The 19,456-nt window shown below is 55.4% G+C and overlaps 3 protein-coding genes across 3 annotated transcripts; 1 reads left to right on the forward strand and 2 right to left on the reverse strand.

Annotated features, from left to right (window-relative positions):
* Positions 1 to 2,116: 2,116 nt before the first annotated feature.
* Positions 2,117 to 14,622, reverse strand: T310_1651 (BcPKS5, polyketide synthase; the record flags this gene model as incomplete). The annotated part of the gene is made up of 8 exons (XM_013475473.1): positions 2,117 to 5,100; positions 5,164 to 7,257; positions 7,295 to 13,058; positions 13,094 to 13,298; positions 13,365 to 13,620; positions 13,672 to 13,851; positions 13,930 to 14,243; positions 14,303 to 14,622. 8 exons carry the CDS (start codon positions 14,620 to 14,622, stop codon positions 2,117 to 2,119), a joined length of 12,117 nt encoding a protein of 4,038 aa, XP_013330927.1.
* A 1,108-nt stretch (positions 14,623 to 15,730) lies between these two features.
* T310_1652 (uncharacterized protein) lies at positions 15,731 to 16,752 on the forward strand (the record flags this gene model as incomplete). Its single annotated transcript, XM_013475474.1, has 2 exons — positions 15,731 to 15,787; positions 15,889 to 16,752. 2 exons carry the CDS (start codon positions 15,731 to 15,733, stop codon positions 16,750 to 16,752), a joined length of 921 nt encoding a protein of 306 aa, XP_013330928.1.
* Positions 16,753 to 17,084: 332 nt separating this feature from the next.
* Positions 17,085 to 18,753, reverse strand: T310_1653 (O-methyltransferase; the record flags this gene model as incomplete). The annotated part of the gene is made up of 2 exons (XM_013475475.1): positions 17,085 to 18,272; positions 18,622 to 18,753. The coding sequence occupies 2 exons, from the start codon at positions 18,751 to 18,753 to the stop codon at positions 17,085 to 17,087; spliced, it is 1,320 nt and encodes a 439-aa protein (XP_013330929.1).
* Positions 18,754 to 19,456: the final 703 nt, after the last annotated feature.

Genomic DNA, 19,456 nt, shown 5'->3' on the forward strand with positions numbered 1-19,456 from the left:
ATAAGCCATCGCAGGGTACCACAAGACGCCATAGGGAGTAGATCCTTGCAAATGACATCAATAGTGGGAATATCCTCAGCACTGATCAACCTGGAGACCTCTTTAAGAGGTTCTGTTACTGGGTCTGTAAGATCCATGGGTATGCTTGAGATTACATGGCCTTCGCAGCAAGACTTTGTGGGTAGCCCGGTCTTAGGAATTATGCGGAACAGAGTCAAGGAGCTATCCAGGATATCACGAAGGAAGTTGGCCAGTTCTTCCTCAAGTTCTTCTGTATCTGAATAAAAGATAAGAATCTATCCTAATGGTCTATTTTGTGCAAGAACGTACCTGCCACTACAATTGGAGCACCCTCCTTCACATTTATTTGATAACATATGCGCCCGTGCTACTTGTGTCGCGTCAATCTCCTTTTGCCAAAGCTAAATTGGATAGTATACTGTCACGTTTGAAGAAATTTAACATTGCCCACAATAACCCTGATAGCTGCATCAGAGTCAGGCGTAACTGGAATCTTGAGGGAGTTAATCTGCTTTTTGTTTTGAAATATTTTCATTTGACAGGTCCAGTTGGTAGAGTCCTCTGCCTGGTATCGGACCATTAACAGTAGAGGAAGCTGTTGCCCGGGTCGAATAGTGAAGTGCAGGATTCTGAGTACAGTAGAAGACCAAGAGCATGCTGGTAATTTTGTTTTAGATGATCCCAGCTACAGCGGAGTAGTCTTTGAGGATGATTGAACATAGTTCTGTGATTTTCTAAGCCAGAATTTAAAGCCCTCTGCGAATTGTCTTTGAAATGCAACTGGCAGAAGTGAGACCAGATCTCAGCAAACTTCGCTATAGATGATTCATCTTACCTTTATCCATAATTAGTGGGCAGAGCATGTATTTATGGTGAGAAAAGATTACTTCGCCATGATTGAAAAACTCCATCTAGATGAATAGCAAGTCAGGTGGCAGCCCAAATATAATACTGTTGATCTCGTCAGTGTCATCGTCGGAGTTACATTTGGATGAAGTAATGGGCCAGAGTTGCTCCTCTGCAAAATAATTCTTCAATCTCACCATTACTGGTTATTCAAAAAAAAATTAGGAATGATGATCTTCTGCTTCGCTCCACTAGCCACCAAGGTGCAAGAAATCTGAGCTTATGTTGACGTAAATTAAACAGGGAACCCTCCATCATATCACGAAAAAATTGACTTAATGCGTTCTCATGTTCATATGCTGTTAGACAATTAGCCTTCATGCCAAACAGTACACTTTCTCCGTATCTGTACCTGCCGCTGTGTCTCCAGCATCCTTGTCCACATTGATCCTATAGGAGACCAGCTCATGCCATTGGACTCCTCGAAGCAGAAACCTAAGGCGAAATTGTCCTTCTTCGCGAAATTGTATATTGCCGGCAATAAGTCGGATCTTTCCCTCACGATCAGGCTTGACTGAGATGTTAATAAAATCGAGCACGTTCTCTTTGCCTTTGTGGATTTGGCATATCCGCATCTGGCACTTGCGTGCGACAGAACTCCCCACCTGACACTCTACTATTGGCAGTAGAGGTAAATACTGGCCAGGCTTTATAGTGCTCGGCAGGTCTCCAAGGAATTGGGCCGTAGGATGTTGACAGCAGAACCCAAGAGTGATATACTCCCCTCTCCCCAGAAAACGTGGTCATCGCTGGGGCAGCGCTGCGGCAGGCAATGGCAGGGTGAGTGTGAGGTGAGTAGATGAAATGGATGAACAGGTCCCAAGGGAGCAGCCGCGCGCGAGCAAGCGCGGGCTGGGCCAGGCACTAAGGGGCAGCCAATGGGTCACGTGATGGGGTGAGGGTGCGTGGCAGGAAGAGGGGATGGGCGTGGTGGGAACGGGCGGTTAGAGTGACGCGAAAAATGGCGTCGAATGTCGCCGTTTCCGGCAGCTGGCTAACCGTCTCATTGATTTAAGGAGTATATACTATATTAGAATAAGAAAAAAATAACAATAATCTTAAGAAATGATAATAAGAATGTTGGATTGCTATTTTGGCACTTTTTGTAACACTGGCACGTCGGCTGTGAAACAATGTGTTTGGAGCGGCCGATCCTCCGGGTAAACGTTGATCCATACTTGTAACACAATCACCGCCTCGAAACAACCCTCCGTCCCTCATCATCAATCACCACCAATTCCTGAGATGTAAAGAACCACTCAAACAGTCCCGCGCGCTTCGCCATGCCAACCCAGTGCAACACGGGCACAGATGGCAGCTCCTGCACAGCCTTGTTCTCCGGTTGACGGAACAGCTCCTCCAAATATGCCGCCGCCATATCGGCCCTCACGGTCGCCGTGCCGGGGTAGTTGATGACGCGCATAGCCTTTTCTTCAGATTCAGTTTCATTTTGACCTGCGATAACGGCAGAAGCAATAGCAGACGCCACGTCCTCGAGCGGCGCTATGTGGAACGTGCCGCCTAGATGGGCAAAGTCAGGCCGCACGCCAAGGCGCGGCGAGAGGAGGAGGAAGCTCCGGACCAGGGCGTCCTCGGTCTCCGTCAGTTTGTCCGTTGGGACATCATCTGCTGCAGCAGATGCAGCCTTCGTGGGCCGATGTGCCGTCACCTGTAGACCGGCTCGGCGTGCAGCAGCAGCTAGGTACCGCTCAACCACCCACTTGGACGAGACATAGCCGTGGGCCGGGTCTGGCCGTGGGAGATCCTTGTTGTCGCCGTCAGTCTCGTAGTTCGCGAGGGCACCGGAGCTGAGAACGTGCAGCGTGGCGCCAGTGCGGAGGGCCAGCTTCGCGAGTGCCTTGGCAGCGTTCACGTTGACAGGCTTGAGAGCGCCGTAGCTGTCCCAGAAGTTGCGGTCCGCGGCGCAATGTAGGATGACGTCGATATCAGATAGGTCGTTGTCTGTACGGAGGGATGGAAGAACGGTCTGTACGACGCGCACCTTGCTCTCCAGACCGGGGAACAAGTTGGTCAGATCCCGGCCCTCAGCTGGCCGTGCCAGAACCACGATCTGCGCCACGCATTCACTAGCTGCTAGATGAGGGATGATGCGCTTGCCCAGAGATCCAGTAGCGCCGGTGACGAGGACATGGAGACCGGTACTGCTGCTCGTTGGAGCTCTCATTTGTTGCGTGGGGACTTGGTCTGGAAAGTCCAGAGCGATTTCCGTATCCCAATCCGGCGCAGTCCCTTCGCTCTCGAGCAGCATCGCCATATTGCCGAGCTCGGGCGTGCTCATGAGCTTGTTCAGGCGTGGTGCGTCACCAAACGCGTGCTTGATGGCAGCCTGCAACTTGACCAGCAGTAGCGAGTTGCCGCCAGCCCGGAAGAAGTCGGTCAGAAGCGTCAGTGGTTGAGTTGTCAACGAGTGAGCCGGGAGGACATCGGCCCAGAGGTCAGCAAGGAGGCGCTCGGTGGGCGTGAAGCTCTTCTGTTGTTGCTCTTGTTGCTCGGCGAGGGATGTTTTGATCTCAGGGAGCGGGAATGCCTGCATAGCCTTCCGGTCAATCTTGCCATTGGCCGTCAGGGGCACCTCATCGATAGGCACGATGACGGCCGGGACCATGTATTGAGGGAGGGAGACAGACAGGCGAGCGCGAAGCTGTTCTACTATCTTGGCAGTCGGTGCCTCGGTCCGCTCTTTGTTGTTGTTGTCAATGACCACATGGGCAACGAGGAACTCCTCATCATGGTCGCCTTCGCCGGCACGCAGTGTCACGACGGCGTGGGCCAGCGCTCCAGCGGCCTCTCTGATGATGACGCCTTCAATCTCGGCCAGTTCGACGCGGAACCCACGGACCTTGACCTGGGCATCGCCGGCGACACGACCCTCAACGGTAAGCATGCCATGGGCGTTGAGTCGCCCATAGTCGCCGGTGCGGTACATGCGGCCGAAACCAGTGGCTTTCTTGTCATCGGGTGCGAATGGATCCACAGGGAACTGCTTCGCCGTCAGATCCGGCCGATTGAGATATTCATTGTTGCCGACACCGGCTCCGCCGATGACAATCTCGCCCGGCACACCGATCGGCGCAGGCCGGGAGTCATCGTCAACAATGTACACGGCGTAGTTGGGCAGGATTCGACCGGGAACGGGGACAGTCAGGTTCGGATCGCGGACATCGGCCAGGCCCTTCATGGTGGAGATAGTCGCCTCAGTGGGCCCGTACGTCGTGAAGAAGCGCAGGTTCGGCAGGGCCTGATTCAGGTTCCGGAACGAGTCCAGAAGGCTCTGGGGAGAACGTTCACCCCCAAACCAGGCACTGGTCCAGGCCGTGCAGCGGCGAAGACCATCGGGTGCGAATCGCAACCACATGCTGTACTCGGAAGGCGTCGCGACAGTAAACGTCACGTCGTGCTTGGCCATGAGTCGTGTCAACTCCGTAGGGTCGCCTCGGGCATCAGCAGGGGCAACCACAAGGCAGCCGCCGGTGGTGATGGCGGAGAGGATTTGTTTCAACGAGCCGTCAGAGGTGAAGGGGAACTGCTGGAGCACAACGCGGCCGAGGGTGGTGATATCCCACTCGCGGACAAAGCCCTCCGCCATGGCACGGAAGCTGGCATGCTTGACGACGATACCCTTGGGCTGGCCCGTTGAACCACTGGTAAAGATGATGTATGCCGGGCGGTCGTGCTGGGCAGCCGTTGCAATTCTCTCCTTGCTCCCTTCCACGGTGGCAGGGAGATCAGACACATTGATGACAGCGACGGCATCCTCAGGCCCAACTCCGATCTCTTCAGTGTGTCCCATGGTCTCACTGTCGGCCAGGATGGCAGCCGGCCGTGCGGCGTCCACGTAGCTCTTCAGGCGCGCGACGGAGACTTTGAGATCCAATGGAAGGTAGATGGCGCCAACACGAAAGATAGCAATCAGGGAGGCAATCCACTCAGCGGATGGCGTCTGGAACACGCCAACAACAGACTGTTCGCGGCTTTGATCAGGCAGCTTCGCACGGAGAGTGCGTGTAATACTCTCGACCCGCTCGTCCAGAGCCGCGTAGGTCCAAACACGACCAAAGTCGTCTTTCACGGCGAGATTGTCGGGGTGCTCGGCTATGACCTCGTCGATGCGGTGAGCGACGGTGGCGGGCCATTCGAGCAGCAGGTCAGTACCTATGATGGAAGCTTAGAGTCAGCTTGAGCAAGAAAGAAGAAAGAAAGAAGAGAAATACATACCCTTGCCGAGTTCCAACGCCTTCTTCACATCGGTCTCGTCCCACTTCTCCAGTTCATCCACTTTCACCTCGTCCCCGCGAGGCTTGACGACCTGTTTCAGGACATTGACGTAGCTCCTGAGGAACAGATCTGTCGCCTCCTTGCTGTACAGAGCCTCCTGCGCATGGACAACCACCAGCGCGCTTTCACGATCCTCAATGATCTCCAGCACGATATCATACGGGCCCTTGGCCGGAAGCGACCGCTGATCGCTCATCTGGCATCCGGCGCAGCTCATGTCCGACTGCTCTCTCGTGACGAGCTTGTAGTCCATGAGGATCTGGAACACGGGCGGATATGCGTTGGAGCGCGGCACAGCGAGCTCGTCCAACAGCAGGTCAAACGGCAGAGCCGAATGCTCGAGAGCACCGTATACCTTCTTTCGGACCTCCTCGACGGCCTGTCCGAACGTTTGGCCGGTCTGGCCGTCGGGATTACGGTTGAACAGCAAGGGAAGCACGTTGAGGAAGTTTCCAAGACTGCCCATGAACTTGCTGTCTAGCCGATTGGCGTCCGCGATACCGATGACCAGCTTATCCGTCGTCTCGGCCGGCAGCAGGCGGAACAAGAGAGCCTGCAGGGCCGCAAGGTAGCCGTGGAACGAGGTGGCTCGGTGGCTACGTGCGAGGTGCTTCAACTGTGCAGCCGTCTGGGGTTCAAGACGTATCCGGGCCACATTGAAATTGTAGGTCTCGAGCGGCAGGCGCACCTGTGAGCGAGCAGAGGGGAGCAGCTCGACGGGGCGAGTGAGATCGATAGACTGTAAGCTGCGACGGAAGTAATCAATGGCCGGCTGGAGCTTGCCAGCCTTGTACGCAAGGAGCTGTTGCTCGCCAAAGGCGCGGGCCTGAGAGGCATCAGGCAGCGGTGGTAGCGTTTGACCGGAGCTGCGGTACGCCCGGTCAACGTCGATCATCAGAAGGCTCACGCTGTGGCCGTCCATGGAGATGTGATGTGCCCCCATGAGCAGGTAATGCACCGTGTCGGAGAGGGAGAGCAGTTTCACGCGTAGCTGCACCCAGTCGCCGAGATCCCACTCATGGTTGCGCATCGCGACGAGCTCCTCTGCGGCCTCTGCCTCGGACGTGACGGTGGCTGTCTCTAGACGAACGAGAGTCTTGGACAGAATGCCTTGCATGGGCGTTTTGTTGTCATCGTTGGACCAGAAGAAGCGTGTGCGTAGAGCCTCGTGTCTCTGCGCCGCCGACTCGACAGCCTTGGAGAGGACGTCGATGCGGATGCGGCCCTCGAGCTTGACTTGGTAGGCCATGTTGAACGTCGTGCGGTCGGCGATGTAGTGGCTAAGGAACCAGAAGCGCCTCTGTCCGTATGTCATGGGCAAGGTGAGCTCGGTGGCCGAATCGACGATTGTCTTGCGCCTTGCTTCTTCGGGAAGTCTATCTAATGCCCAGATGGGCTGCTTTATGTCCCCAGTAATGTCGAGAGGCGTCTCCAGAGGCGTCTCCAGAGGCGTCTCAATGGGCGTGTACGGTGGAGACTGCGTCGTCGATGTATCTGTGCTCTCAGAACTGGTTACTATCTTTGTGGACGGTTTCGTAGTTGGGGAAGAAGGTGCAGCAGCAGCAACAACAACAACAGGAGGAGAAACAGTAGAAGGAGAAGCACGAGTAGCGGCTGGAGCAGCCTCTCCACCGTCCAGTTTCTCCAAGTCAAGGATCTCAGGAGGCATATTGTCCATCGCATCCTCAAGCAGCGAGTCCACCGTCGACCCGGCGCCCAGGATCTTGAGAACAGGGAGGTCGACATCAAATTCCTGCAGGAACCAGGTACGGACGTCGACCGCCATGATGGAATCCACGCCCTGTTCAACCAGCGTTACCTTCTCATTCACGATCTCGCCCTCGGGGATACTGAGGATGCGCCTCAACCGGTCGCTGAAGGCCTCTCGGACGATGGCCAGCGCCTCATCGCGGGACTTGACTGTCGCAAGACGTGCCCGTGGACGCTCCGTCTTGCCGCTACCGCTGCCGCCATGAACAACGGTATCGTGCACCAGGAGATGGCGGAAGCAGGGATTGTCGAGCAGCAGTCGTGCTGCGTTATGGGTGAACAGTGACACGCCAGTGCAGACCTCCGCGGTGCCCTTTCTGGCCAGGTCGACCAGCGAGCACGGCTTCAGCGAATAGCCCATGGAAGTCCCTCTCGGAGACATCACGGTAGCCCCTGCGCTCGAAGTAGTCCTTGTCCAGGTTGGCGTGTTCGAAGTAACCCAGGCCGAGGATGGAGCTGATTGCCATGCTAGAGCCAGCGACGCCGCGCACATCGCGCCTTTGGGCCGTCAGCGCCGTCATGAACTGGTTGGCCATGACGTAGACCGACTGGCCTGTGTTGCCGACGACATTAGCCAGCGACGTGAGGACGATGAAGAAGTCGAGCGGCGCATCGTAGAAGAACTCATCCAGGTTGATGGTGCCCTCGATCTTGGGCGGGACGGTCCGCTGCAGCGACGCGAAGCTGATATCATCGAACAGCGCGTCGTCGATCAGCATGGCGCCGTTAGCGACGCCGATGATGGGCGGCAGCTCAGCGCGTATTTCATTCAGGGCCGCGCGCAGCGACTCGCGGCGTGTCACGTCCATTGAAACCACTTTGATCGTTGCTCCCTCGGCTGCTCCCAGGTCGATGAACCGCTGGGAGACCTTGGGTCGACGACTGGCAAGGACGACGTTGCGTGCTCCATGAGCCACCATCCACGCGCACAGCGACTGACCCAGCTCGCCTGCCAGGCCGACGAGGAGGTAGGTACCGTCTGCACGGAAGATGTTACCGTGGTCGATGGGTCGCACAAGAGCTCGCACTGACGACGAAGTGGTCCAGTCGACAACGCTGAGCTTGGAGTGCATCACGGGGGAACCGGGGACGTCCTGGAGAGGCAACAGGGGGACCTGTTCGTGTTTTGGCGACGACGCCAGCCGTGCTCGGTTCGTCACTGCCCGGAAAGCTGTCCTGAGCGTCTGGCCGATCTGGTCCACATTGTCATCGGCACTGGGAGACAAGCCGGGCTGCATACGCAGGAGGTCCCCTGCCGTGACTCTGGCCGTATGCAGCGAGAGAGATCGAGCAATGAGGTCAGAACAGGCGGACTCGGGGAACAAGTCGACTAGGAGCGAGACATCGCGCGGCAAGAGTTTCCGCACCATGCGTACAGGGAGCTTCTCGTGGACGAAGACGTATGGTGACGCCGTCTTGTTCTTCTTCGCTGTCGTGAAGACAACTCGCACGCCTTCTACGGCCGCTTGTCTGTCCAGGGTGTCCTTAAGAGTCTCGTCGGCTTCATGCACTACCACAGTGCCAGAGCGCGGCGCGGTAGCGAGGATAGTCTGCGCGAGAAGATGCGCCGCAAGAGCGACAAGCAAGCTGTTGATGTTGTTGCTCTTGTCTTTGAGCTGCACCGTCCATTCAGAGGGCACGCGCAGCTGGGATTCGACAGCGGTATCGGCCAGTACGACGAGCTGTTGGCCTGTCTCAGCATCGATGCCCGCAGACAGGGTGAAGTATCCGCTTTCGCAGACTTTGATCGCCTGTAACAGTGATTGCTCGACTTGGAGAGTGACTGTCTTCATCTTCTCTGTCGGTCGACGGGCTGGCAGCACACGCAGCGGCGACACAGTCGCCAGCTCGAAGGTTCTTCCATCTGCCGCAGGCTCGAGAACAATCGTTCTTTTGGAAGGATCGAACTCATCATACACAGGGCGGCGATAGGTGTTATACCGCTTGTTCGCCCCCGTGTCCGGAAGCAATCGCGGTAGGAGGAGACGGCCGTTGACATAATAGTACTCAGGCTCAACCGTCCAGAGTATATTGGCGTCCTCCTTCTTGAACTGCGCGCCCAGCTCGAGACGCACCAGGGCGTCAGCTACCAGCTGCGGCGTGGGTTCCGTGGCGTTGTCGAAGTCGAGCAGCTGCACGTTCATAGCAGGATACTCATGGCGGACAACTCGGGTCACTCCAAGCATGATGGATGAGAAAGGGCGTTCGTCTCTCGCTGCGCGTGTCACCCAGAGAATATTGCTGCCGTTCTGCCAGAGCGTCTTGAGAGCGTCGATCTTGGACGCGGTGCGGATCTCGAAGAACTGCTCATCCAGCTCTGTCAGTGAGAGGACCGCGCTTCGCGGAGCCAGGCCACGCTGGTTGAGCTCCTCGAGAGACTCGAGCCTGGTGACGCCGGCATAACGCGGGCCAAGGAGAGCGCTGGCACCCTCCGCCAGTCGGGAAACAGTGGCTGTGCGCCCGCCAACGATGACGAGTTCATTTGTGCTCCGGTTCGGAGTAGGAACGGCGAGAGGAGCGCGCAGAGAGCTGATACGGTCATCGACGGCCTGGCTGACGAAGACAGAGAACCATGGAAACATGTTGTCGCCGAAGGGGGTATGCGAGTCGATGCCACCAAAGCCATGCCGACGTGCCAAAGCATCCCACTGATCCAGTGATAGAGACGGTCCATTGCTACTGGTCCACCATCCAGGAAGACCACCGAGAACAATGCCCAGACTCAGCGAGTCGTTGGTGTTGATATCCAGCACGACCAGGTAACCGCCAGGCCGTAGGAGCTTCCTCGCGTTGGCCAGTGCCTCGTCCATGTTGCGCGAGGAATGCAGGACATTTGACAGCAGTACAATATCATACGAGCCTTCCTCGAGTCCCTGTCCCGCCGGTGGCTGATCGATATCGTACATGGCGAACACCAGGCGATCGTCGGCAAAGTCACGGAAGCGGTCCTGAGCGCTCTCGAGGGACTCCGCAGAGATGTCCGTGTACGTGTACGTCGAGAAGGCGTCCCCTAGCGCCGGCAGGATTGACGTCGTCGAGCCAGCGCCTGTACCGGCTCCGATCTCGAGGATGTGCGTGTGTGGGAAGCGGTAGGTGATCTGGGCGACGACGCGGGCATACCAAGCATTGACACTCTCCTGTCCGGGCAGTGCGGTTAGCTCCTGGTAGAACCGGTTCAGCAGTTCGTCCTTGGATAGATGTTCCAGGATGCTTCCGCCGCTTCGGATGCTGTCCGCCAGGTGGTCGCCTGCGGCCTCCAGCAGCCGCATGTAGTCCCAGTGATGGTGCTTGGTGATGAGTGAGCGGATGAAGGATGGTGAGTCCTTTAACGCCTCGCACGGTACATGAGCATGCTTCCCTTGAGACACGGCTTCGACCGTCCGAGTAGCAAAGTCTAGCAGATTTTGATAGTTGGGCAGGGCTTCTGCCTTCTCCTGCTGCGTGATGGTCTCGCGCAGACGGCGCAGATAGAAGAAGCCCACGCGCTCAACCGCCAGGAGCGCCACGGTGTTCTCGGGCGATAGCTCACTGCCATCTGCGGCCATATGTGCATCGGGACTTGCCAGACGGTAGTGACAACGTGTGTACAGAACGGCATCGTCACGCGGCGTCGGTGCCGCGAAGGGCCGCACCTCAATCGACTCGAACTGCACGAAGGGATGCGTCTGGGCCGCACCGCCAGTGAAGATGTCGATATCGATCAGCATCTGGCCCTGGCCGGCCTCGCGAGAGGACGTCTGGTACTGCAGAATGCGGTCCCGGGTGACGCTCGTGCTGAAGAAGTACGGGTTGATGGCAATGGAGCGAATGGCCGTCGGCACGCAGAGCGCGAAGAGCCGGTTGTCGTGCGGGTGAGTATACGCCGCAAAGCCGGTCTGAATAGCTGAATCAAGCCAGCCTGGATGCACAAGAAGTTTGTCCTCCCAGCCATCGCCAGACTCGTCCTCGATCTCGCCAGTCGCCCAACCCATCTTGCGCTGAACGGTCCTCACGCCCGTGAACGGTGAGCTATAGTTGTAGCCCAGCTTCGTGAATTGCGAGTACAAGCGCTTCACGTCTACGTTGACCAGATTGATCTCGTCATGGCGAGTCGCAGGTAGCGTGTCCGGCTCCGAGTCGTGGAAGACGGCGGTGATGGTGGCGCTGAAGTTGAGAGCCAGCGGCGTGGCACTGTTATAGGGCAGGCCAGAATGGCAGGTAATGCGGGCAGAAAGCTCGTCGTCGGTGGAGCGAATGATGCTCAGCGTCACCTTGCTCTCCATTCCGGCGTTGTCATCGCTGAAGGCGAGAGCACGGCTGATGAGGACGTGATCGAGAGTGACTAGCCCCAGCTTTCGGTCAGCTGCAGCCGCGGAGATGGCTTCCACGGCCATGGAAACATAGCCCATGGCAGGGAAGACGCTCTGACCCTGCAATGCGTGGCCGTGGAGCCAACTGTTCTCCGATGGCCGCAGGATGTTACGCCAGGAGATCTCGTCGCTCGTCTCTGTCTCCACCAACCGTCGTCCCAGGAGCGGATGCGGCGGTGCGTGGACATGTCGATGGCCCCCGGAGAAGCGAGTGAGCGAGCGGAAAGAACGGGAATGGTCAAAGGGATATGTAGGGAGATCTGGCACGGCCTGTCGTGGCGCAGCGCCAGAAATCAGCTTCTCGAAGCTGTCAAAGTTAACAGACGAGGCGCCGAGTTCCGTCCAGAGGAAGCCAAGCGCTGAGGCTAGTTCTTCCACGTCGTTCTTGTTACGGGCCAGCAAGCCTGTATAAGGGATCTGGTTCCCGGTTGCCTGTTCTATTGTCTGGAGGGCTGGACCCTTGAGCGCCGGATGGGGACCGAGTTCGATGGCAATGTCGAAGGGTCCAGCCTTGGTTGCAGCCTGTGATACAGCCGGCTCGAACAGGACAGTGCTTGTTGTGTTGTCGATCCAGTACTGGGGATTCTGGATGTCGTCCTTAGTCATGATATGACCGCCCTCACCGACGCTGGAGAACCATGTGGTACCGTTGCCCTCGTTCACAGTATAGCTAGCCCTCGCCAAACCGGCGAGGTAGGGCTCTGCGCATGCCAGCATGTGGTTCGAGTGGTACGCGGTGTCCACGCGTAGTCGGCGCGCAAACTTGCCCTGTTTCTGGAAGATGGTGATGGCCTCTTCAATAGCATCCTCGTCACCCGAGAGAGTGATACTGGCCGGGGAGTTGCGCGCTGCCACCTGTATTCGTCCGGCGAACTGTTCGAGCTCGCAGAACCTCCGACCATCCTCGAACGAAGTGCCGACAGCCATCATGGCGCCAGGGACTCCAGAGCGAGACACCTTGGCATAGAGACCGCGGTAGTAGGCAACGCGGATGGCAGTGGTGGCCGACAGGAAACCGGCAGCATACGCAGCGCCAATCTCGCCGGAGGAATGACCAACGACGGCACGTAGCTGGATGTTCGACGCCCTGAGGAGGTCCACGAGCACGATTTGGACCGCCGTGCATAGCGGCTGAGATATGGCTGCCTCGGATATCCGGGAGTCCTTGGGATCGGCAAGGAGTTGCGAGAAGATCGTCCAGTCAGGCCGGTCGCCCTCTGGAAGCGTAGCCAAGGCTCGCTGGAGCTCTGCAATGCGCTGGGCAGCAAATGGGGACTCCTCAATCAATCGTGCGCCCATTCGTGGCCACTGGGCACCCTGACCGGTGAAGACACCGAGAATACGGGGCTTGGACACGTCGTAATAACGGGTAGTCAGTCCGTTGTCATTGGCGTTGTTGTTATCATCAGCAAGCAGGCTGTCGATCCGTTTGATGGCCTCCTCGACGTTGGAGGCAAAGATGGGCTTGCGGTAAGGGAGCGTTGACCGGCGTGTCTGCAGCGTGTAAGCCAGATCGCGGATATTAGTCTCCGGGTGCGCCTTCAGGTAGGTCCTCAGGACATCGAACATGGCGCGGAGACTAGACGAAGAGCCGGCGGAGATGGTAAGTGGAGTGAAGACTGGCAAGGCAGCAGCGGTCTTTTTTGATGATTCCGGTTCAAAATGCTCGAGAATGGCGTGTGCATTGGTGCCGCCGAATCCTGCATCTGTTAGCCCCTCTTAGTCCTCTCTTTCCGTTCGATTCGCTTTACCAAAGCTGTTGACACTAACTCGGCGCGGTTGGCCTGGAAGTGTCTTCGGCCAAGGGGTAGCCTCGGTGGGAATCTTGAGATGAGCATAAAATGGGGCGACGCGGGGACTGAGATTCTTGAAATGAAGATTGGGGGAATTGTGCCATGCTGCATGGCCAAAGCAGAGCCGATCAAGCTGGCAAGACCAGCAGCACCCTCGGTGTGTCTGCGCAAAGGTAAGTCAATACGTGGTTAGAGAAGAGAGAATGACAACAACGTTGGCAGGACATACCCGACAACAGTTTTGATAGAGCCCACATAGAGTGTATCCGTCGCCTTCTCATCCCCACCAAAGAAGGTCCGCGAGATGGCTTCCGCTTCCTGCGGGTCACCGGCGGGTGTGCCAGTTCCGTGAGCATGGAAGAACTGCGGACGGTCTTTTGGATTGTTGATGTCGAGTCCGGCACGGGCATACGTCTGACGGATGAGGTCTGCCTGGGCGATATTGCTGGGCATCGTCAACCCGGCAGTCTTACCGTCTTGGTTTACTGTGATTGCTCAGCATTTGTTAAACTAAACATCAAGAGGAAAACACTTACCAGCCGTTTCGCGGATTATGCAGTCGATGTGATCACCATCCCTCAGCGCAGCACTGAGTGGCTTCAGTACGACGGCGGCAATGCCCTCACCGCGAGCGTAGCCGTCAGCGGCAGCATCCCACATCTTGCTGCTGCACGTTGGTGAGAGCATGTGGAGGTTGCTCTCAGCTATGAACATTCCTGTGGAAGCCAGTCAGCATCAGTTTCCTCTCTTTCAACGTAAATATTTTCTCAAGAAGTCAAAAACCGGAAACCCACCAGGGGCCAGAATCAAGTTAGCACCAGCCACGACCGCGATCGGACACTCGCCATTCCGCAGGGCAGTCACGCCCTGGTGAACGGCTACGAGCGAGGACGAGCAGGCCGTGTCGATGGTCATGCTTGGACCGTGCCAGTCGAAGAAATAGGAGATGCGGTTGGAGATGATAGCACGACTCTCGCCCGTGGCGGCGTATGTCGGCATCAGATCCCAGTCACGATTAAGGATCTGATGCCAGTCATCGCACATCATGCCGACGTACACGGCCGTCCTTGACCCCCGGAGACTCTCGATGGTTTGGCCTCCAGCGCACCTACCAGCAAGTCAGCAAATCACCACAGACAAGAAGATAACCAGGACAGAAAAAGGTACAGCGAGTCGTAGACAGTCTCCATGACCAAGCGCTGCTGCGGGTCGATGGCCTCAGCCTCGGCCGGCTGAATATTGAAAAACGTATTATCAAACCGGGTCACGTCTTCCTCGATGAAGTATGCGCCGAAGGCGTCGGTGACTCCATGCTGGGCTCCATTGGAGTGATAGAAGCCGGTTATGTCGAAACGGTCGGCTGGGATGCGCTTCGAGAGGTCGCGCGGTGACCGCAGCAAGTCCCAGAGCTTCGAGGGTGAATCTGAGCCTCCTGGGAAACGGCATGCCATGCCGATGACGGCGATGGGTTCGTGTGACACTGCCATCGTAGTGTTCGTCTATGATATCTCGGATTATGTGTCGTCTACGGTGGCATGGCATGGGAGGGAGCAGAGGTAAGTGAAGAATTAATATTAGGATAGAAACAGGCGAGTAATCGTAAAGTACAAAGTATGTAGTCGCTGGGTAGAAGAGCAGAAGTTTCGCACCAAACGCTTAAGCAACTTAAGCAATCCGTCGGGAAATTGTTGCATGACCATGAGAACTCCAGATCGCGATCTAGACAAGCCCCAGATCCGGGAGCTCTGCATCAACACTGCCTTTTTCCGGTAATGAAAGCTATCCCAGCCGAAGAAGGCCGAGTTTTTGCGATAGGCTGTGCTTGGCTTTATAAGTCTGTAGTTATATTATTAGGTTTAGGAGGTTTATTAAACTCTCCTAAGCTGATCCAGGCTGAAATGCAGATAGATAAAAAATATCCACATGCAGCTGTTAGGGCCAGCCCTGACAACATGCCTCGATGTCTGTTCTGGCACGTCCAACACACTTTTTGTCTCAATACCATCCAGATGACAGGTTAAACTGTAGTTGCAATATAATCAAATTATCAGCCTCTTCTGGGGACCGTAAACTGATCATTTGGGCTTCTATCGAGGTAATATCGAGAAATACTACCTCGCGAAGGAGTCAGCCTCCCGATTAGATTAGATGTAATATGAATATCCAAAACACATATCGAACCATCCTAATGTATCTACGAGCCATCCGACTGGCCAGGATCTGAATAATTGCTTCTTTAGTAACTCTTCATAGATAGCCCTGCAGCTGTGGGCCGAAATCCACCGAAATTCTCCGGTTAAACCAGCCCTAATGCAACTCATCAGTAACTGTGGCTGCACCTGAACATTGCCAAATGATCCACCAGGCCAGCAGACGGTTCGGTTCCATGCCGACACGTGGAAGCTTGATGTCAATTTCGGATATCAGGAATGGACTCATCCACATGCTACTTCAAGTAGTGGTTTCAGTCATGATAAAATGATGAACACATCCCATGTGGAAAAATCCATCTCATTCTTCTTCATCCTTCAGATAGATTTAGTGACATTTGTTTATCTTAATATCTTAGGGTTATTTCATCCACCACTGGTCATAATGCTCCTCCGCGAAAACGTCCTATACACCAAAGCCCGCGCCGGACAACTATGCAAAGTAGGTTGGGGACCTTCGCAACATCGCACACTCTATCTCAGCTATTCTCTGACCTGGAGAATGAGAAAATAGAAATAGAGAGAGAGCTAAATTAGCCACAGGCCCTGGTAATAAGGCTAGTAACCAATCCTCTCGTCGTACATCTCGCCAAGAATGCCGGCTTCGACGTCCTATGGGTTGAGATGGAGCACTCGACCTTTTCCATCACCGAGGCGAGCCAGCTCGCGAGCGCAGGCACTCTGGCCGGTCTGACGCCTATTGTTCGCGTGCCGTACGAATGCGGCATGGGGTACGTGCAGCAGGTTCTCGACTCGGGAGCCATGGCCGTCGTCTTTCCGCACATTGTCACCGTGGAAGACGCGAAGAGGTCCGTCAAGATGTGCAAGTTCCCGCCGCTGGGGAAGCGGTCGCTATGGCTGCAGCAGGCTGCCGTGGGGCTGAAGACGTTGCCGATGCAGAAGATGGCCGAGGAGATCAACGCCCAGGCGTCCGCGGTGGGGATGATGATTGAAGCGGCTGATAGTATTCCGAACGTCGACGCGATTGCTGCCGTTGACGGCGTCGATATGCTGATCGTCGGCTGCATCGACCTGTCCACCGACATGGGCATACCGGGCCGGGTCGATGTACCGGAGTTCCGGGCGGCGCTGGAAGCCGTCAGCGCGGCATGCAAACGTCACAATAAGATCTTTGGCCTGGCTGGTAACTACAATGACCTGAAGTTCCAGGATTGGGCTATTAACACGTTGGGGGCGCGCTTGGTTTTGTGCCATGTGGACTCGAACCTCATTTCCATCGGGGCGATCGAGTGCGTGAAGAGGATATCCAGTATTGATGGGACTGTTCGACCGAATGGAACCTCCTCTAATGGAACTGTGCCTAATGGAAAGGCTCTGTCAAGCGGGGCTGTGTCTGATGGAAACGGTGTGCAGAACGGGCACATCGAAGTCAAGGAGGAGAAATAAGAACGAAGATTGTTGTACATAATTGTCTGTTACATGGTAGGACATACAGAGTTTTCTATTGCATGCTGAATTTCGTAGTCGTGTAGGATAGAAAACACAGTACTTACATTGTAGAAATCCATTCCAACACAATACTGGCCTTAGGCTATTATTGAGGACTCGATTGTATTGCACATCAGCTTATTTCCCAGATCGGTTGCTTCATATCATCTCTGGAACAGAATGTACATCTTGATATACATTCACTCCTTCCAAACTATATGAATCTTTACATGCACGAGAACCAGAGTTAGGGTTAACAGAACCAGACAAATATATTCTTCATGTATAAACTATGCGACAACAAACTCAAGCACACTGAAGTCATCAAACGCAGACGCAACATTCTTGAACTCTCCATTGAGACGGAACCCAGCGCGCTCCGCTAATTCACTGAACATTGCGGCATTCCGCCTCTTACCCGCAGCCAGCATCAGAGCGATATCCAAGCAGACATTCATGGGAATCCGCTTGGGACTCAGCATCTCCTCGATCACCAAGATGCGCGTGTCAGGCGCCGCCGTCTTCCGCACATTCTGGAAGGCCCGCACGACATCCTCATCGGGGAAGTCGTTGAGTACACGGCGGAACAGGTAGATGAGCGCTCCCTGAACGGCCTCCGGATAGGGCTCGAACATGCTTCCGCCGACTTTCTGCACCTTCTGCAGAACCTCATCCGGGCTCTTTTCGAGATTCTTGTTCGTGTTTTCGATCACCTCCGGGAGATCAAAGAGAACGCATCTCTCTGCCGGGATAAACGGGTTGTTGCGCACTGCATCGCGCAGAGCGAGACCGTGACTCCCGCCGACGTCCACAATGGCCGCCCGCGATCCGGATCCGGTAGCGAGAAGACCTTCCTGTAACCATCCGAAATCATAAACCCCCTTCAGGGAGTACATGCCCCCAAGTTCCCGCAGGGCTTTGTTGAATCCTTTGTGCACCGCTTTATCGGCAACAATAATATCGTAAGCGGGCTTGTCGTCGTAACCATGTGCTAAACCGAGAGGGGTCAAACGGACGTTCTGCGGCGAAGCAAGACCATACTTGGCGAAGAAGCCCGGCAGCTGAGCAAGGGGGCGGAAGACATTGTTGAACATATGCACACACAGCCAGGAGAGCGGTTGATCGGACTTGTAGATGCGAGACTTTTCCGTGTGAGCGATGCGGCCCGGGGCAGTCGATTCAAGAACCTTGCCCGCGATGAAGAAGGTCACCATACGGTCCACGACCTCGAACGAACCGCCGATTTTCTCGGCTAACTCGGTGACGGCAATGTCGCCTTCGTCAGGGATTGTATCCCAGGCATTGTAGTCGACGAAGATCTTGATGAGGGTGAACTCGACGGCGGAGAAGGGGTGTGCGCCGAGATGGTGGTATGCCTCCTTGAGACGGGCACGTCCTGAGTCTGCCTGGGTTGCCATTTTTTCGATTTCTCCATTTCCCGTTACTCTTCTGGAGGAGATAGCTTTGTGGAGACAGCACTAATAATTCTGTAGTCATTGAGCGTTTAATAGCTCCAAACCCTCTTCAACAAGACAGTTTCGGAGCTTTTCGGTGCCGAAGCGTATGCATCTCGATGCAACACAACGCTCCGGTGATTCCATAGAAAGCTTATTTCACGGACCAGGAGTGCTTCCAAGGTTGGCACTGATTGTTTCACTTGCTGGGATTATTTCTGCCGAGTGTGGTTCTCCAATATGGGTCCTACCCTCCGAGCCGTGAGGATGTCTCTCCCGAATGGATCTCCAGAATGAAGAATGGCCATGGTCACAATCATAATTGATTGATGCTTCTCGCCGAAATAGTCCGGTCTCCCTGGTTCCCCCTTACTGTAATATACTGGTTGTAATGATGCTCAGTACCAAGCTCCATAGTTTCCGGTGCAGTCGAGTGTAGCAAGTCAAAAACCATGTCGTTGTTCGACCGGATCCCAGAGGTAGTGCCAGATGGCGCTTTTGCCATGATTGAAGCATGCAGGGCCGATCCCAGCGAGAAGAAAGTAAACCTGAGTCCTGGTATATATCGTGACGAAAATGCGAAGACATGGGTTCTGCCATCTGTGAAGAAGGTATTAATTAATCAACTGCTCTTTCCTACATCCATTTATGTAGGCGTCCGTTGGACTAACACGGAGCTGATCTCAGGCCAGAGAAATCCTCAACGCAGACCAAACCCTCAACCATGACATTTCCCCTCAGATGGGCCATCCCGATCTCGTCTCGGTGGCGCGACAGATCACATTCAAAGACACATTGGAGAGCCGGGTGATCGCCTCCATGCAGACCATCTCCGGCACTGGTGCTCTTCACTTTATTGCCCGTCTCCTGTCTGATGTCGTCCAACCGAAGACCATATGGTTCTCAAACCCGACATGGGAGAATCACCCGAAGATCTGGAGCCATGTCAACGCCGGGATCGAGCAGCGTTTCTATCCCTACTATGACGATAAAACATCCACGCTAGACATTGAGGGTATGATCTCAACACTGAAAGAACAAGCGTCAAGAGGAGATGTCATACTCCTCCAGGCGTGTGCGCATAATCCGACGGGTCTGGATCCTTCAAGGGAACAGTGGGAGGCTATTGCAGCAGTCTGTGGGGAGAAGGGATTATTTCCTATCTTTGATTCCGCCTAGTTTGTCTCTCTCTCTCTCTCTCTCTACTA

This window comes from Rasamsonia emersonii (assembly GCF_000968595.1).
Source record: "Rasamsonia emersonii CBS 393.64 chromosome Unknown ctg1118621759997, whole genome shotgun sequence".
Classification (NCBI taxonomy): domain Eukaryota; kingdom Fungi; phylum Ascomycota; class Eurotiomycetes; order Eurotiales; family Trichocomaceae; genus Rasamsonia; species Rasamsonia emersonii.